At 62.9% G+C, this 803-nt stretch overlaps 1 protein-coding gene across 1 annotated transcript in view; it reads right to left on the bottom strand.

The window, feature by feature from the left end:
* Positions 1 to 315: 315 nt before the first annotated feature.
* Positions 316 to 803, bottom strand: part of RUFY4 (RUN and FYVE domain containing 4) — a 4,817-nt gene continuing 4,329 nt past the window's right edge. Inside the window, exons 8-9 of the mRNA XM_009887337.1 lie at positions 495 to 633; positions 316 to 456 (exon numbers count right to left, since the gene is read on the bottom strand). Coding sequence (XP_009885639.1) covers positions 316 to 456; positions 495 to 633 — 280 coding nt within the window. The remainder of the gene's footprint in view (positions 457 to 494; positions 634 to 803) is intronic.

Below are 803 nucleotides of genomic sequence, written 5' to 3'. Positions count from 1 at the left end.
CAGTGGCTCAGCCTGCCACAGTTGGGACACCCCTTATAGGGACGGTTCCCCCCAGGAGGGCTCGGACACCCCCATATTGTCATCCCCCCACCCCACGTCCAGCTGGGGAATCAATCTGGCGATGACCAATAGACGACCAGGAGCCACAGGGGCAGCAGGAGCAGATTGTTTTCCTCTCTGTGGACCAGCCACAAGAAAGAAAAATCACAAACCCAAAATGTTGGGCAGCAGGACCTGCCTGCAGGACATGGATGCCTGGGTCGCTGGTGAGTCCAAGAGGGGTCCCGGGCACGGTATGAGGGTTGTGGTCCCAGCTCACGTAGCGTGTGGGTGCCTTTGCTGGTAGCAAAGCAGGCAGCAGCGCCCCTGCTTGCCCACGTCCACAGAGCACGCGTGGCACACCTTGCCCAGGCACACCCTGGCAAGAGAGCGGGTGGTAAGAACAGTGCCACCCTGGTGCCACCCCAGTGTCACCACCCCCAGTGCCCCCCCATAGCCCACCTGCAGTTATACCGCCGGGAGAGGAGGCGAAAATCCTTCTGGCAGCGGGCACAGAGCCCGGCATCGCGGGGCGCCGGGCTGGGCATTGGGGTGTCGATGCCCTCTGTCTTCTGCCACAGGGCCCTTCTCCCTCTGCGGAAGGGGTTAGGTCAGCTCTGGAAAGAGCGTGCCTGGCCTCCGGGAGCATTCCCTGGCACCCCAGACCCAAGGTGGGCACCCAAGTGGGTACCCAAGCCTCCCCCTGGGTCACCCAAGGTGGTGAACAGGATTCACCAGAGCCCTGGTGCCCTCCTCTGGACAAA

Source organism: Charadrius vociferus, unplaced genomic scaffold (assembly GCF_000708025.1).
Source record: "Charadrius vociferus isolate BGI_N301 unplaced genomic scaffold, ASM70802v2 scaffold385, whole genome shotgun sequence".
Lineage (NCBI taxonomy): Eukaryota > Metazoa > Chordata > Aves > Charadriiformes > Charadriidae > Charadrius > Charadrius vociferus.
This window is presented reverse-complemented; position numbering and strand designations above follow the sequence as displayed.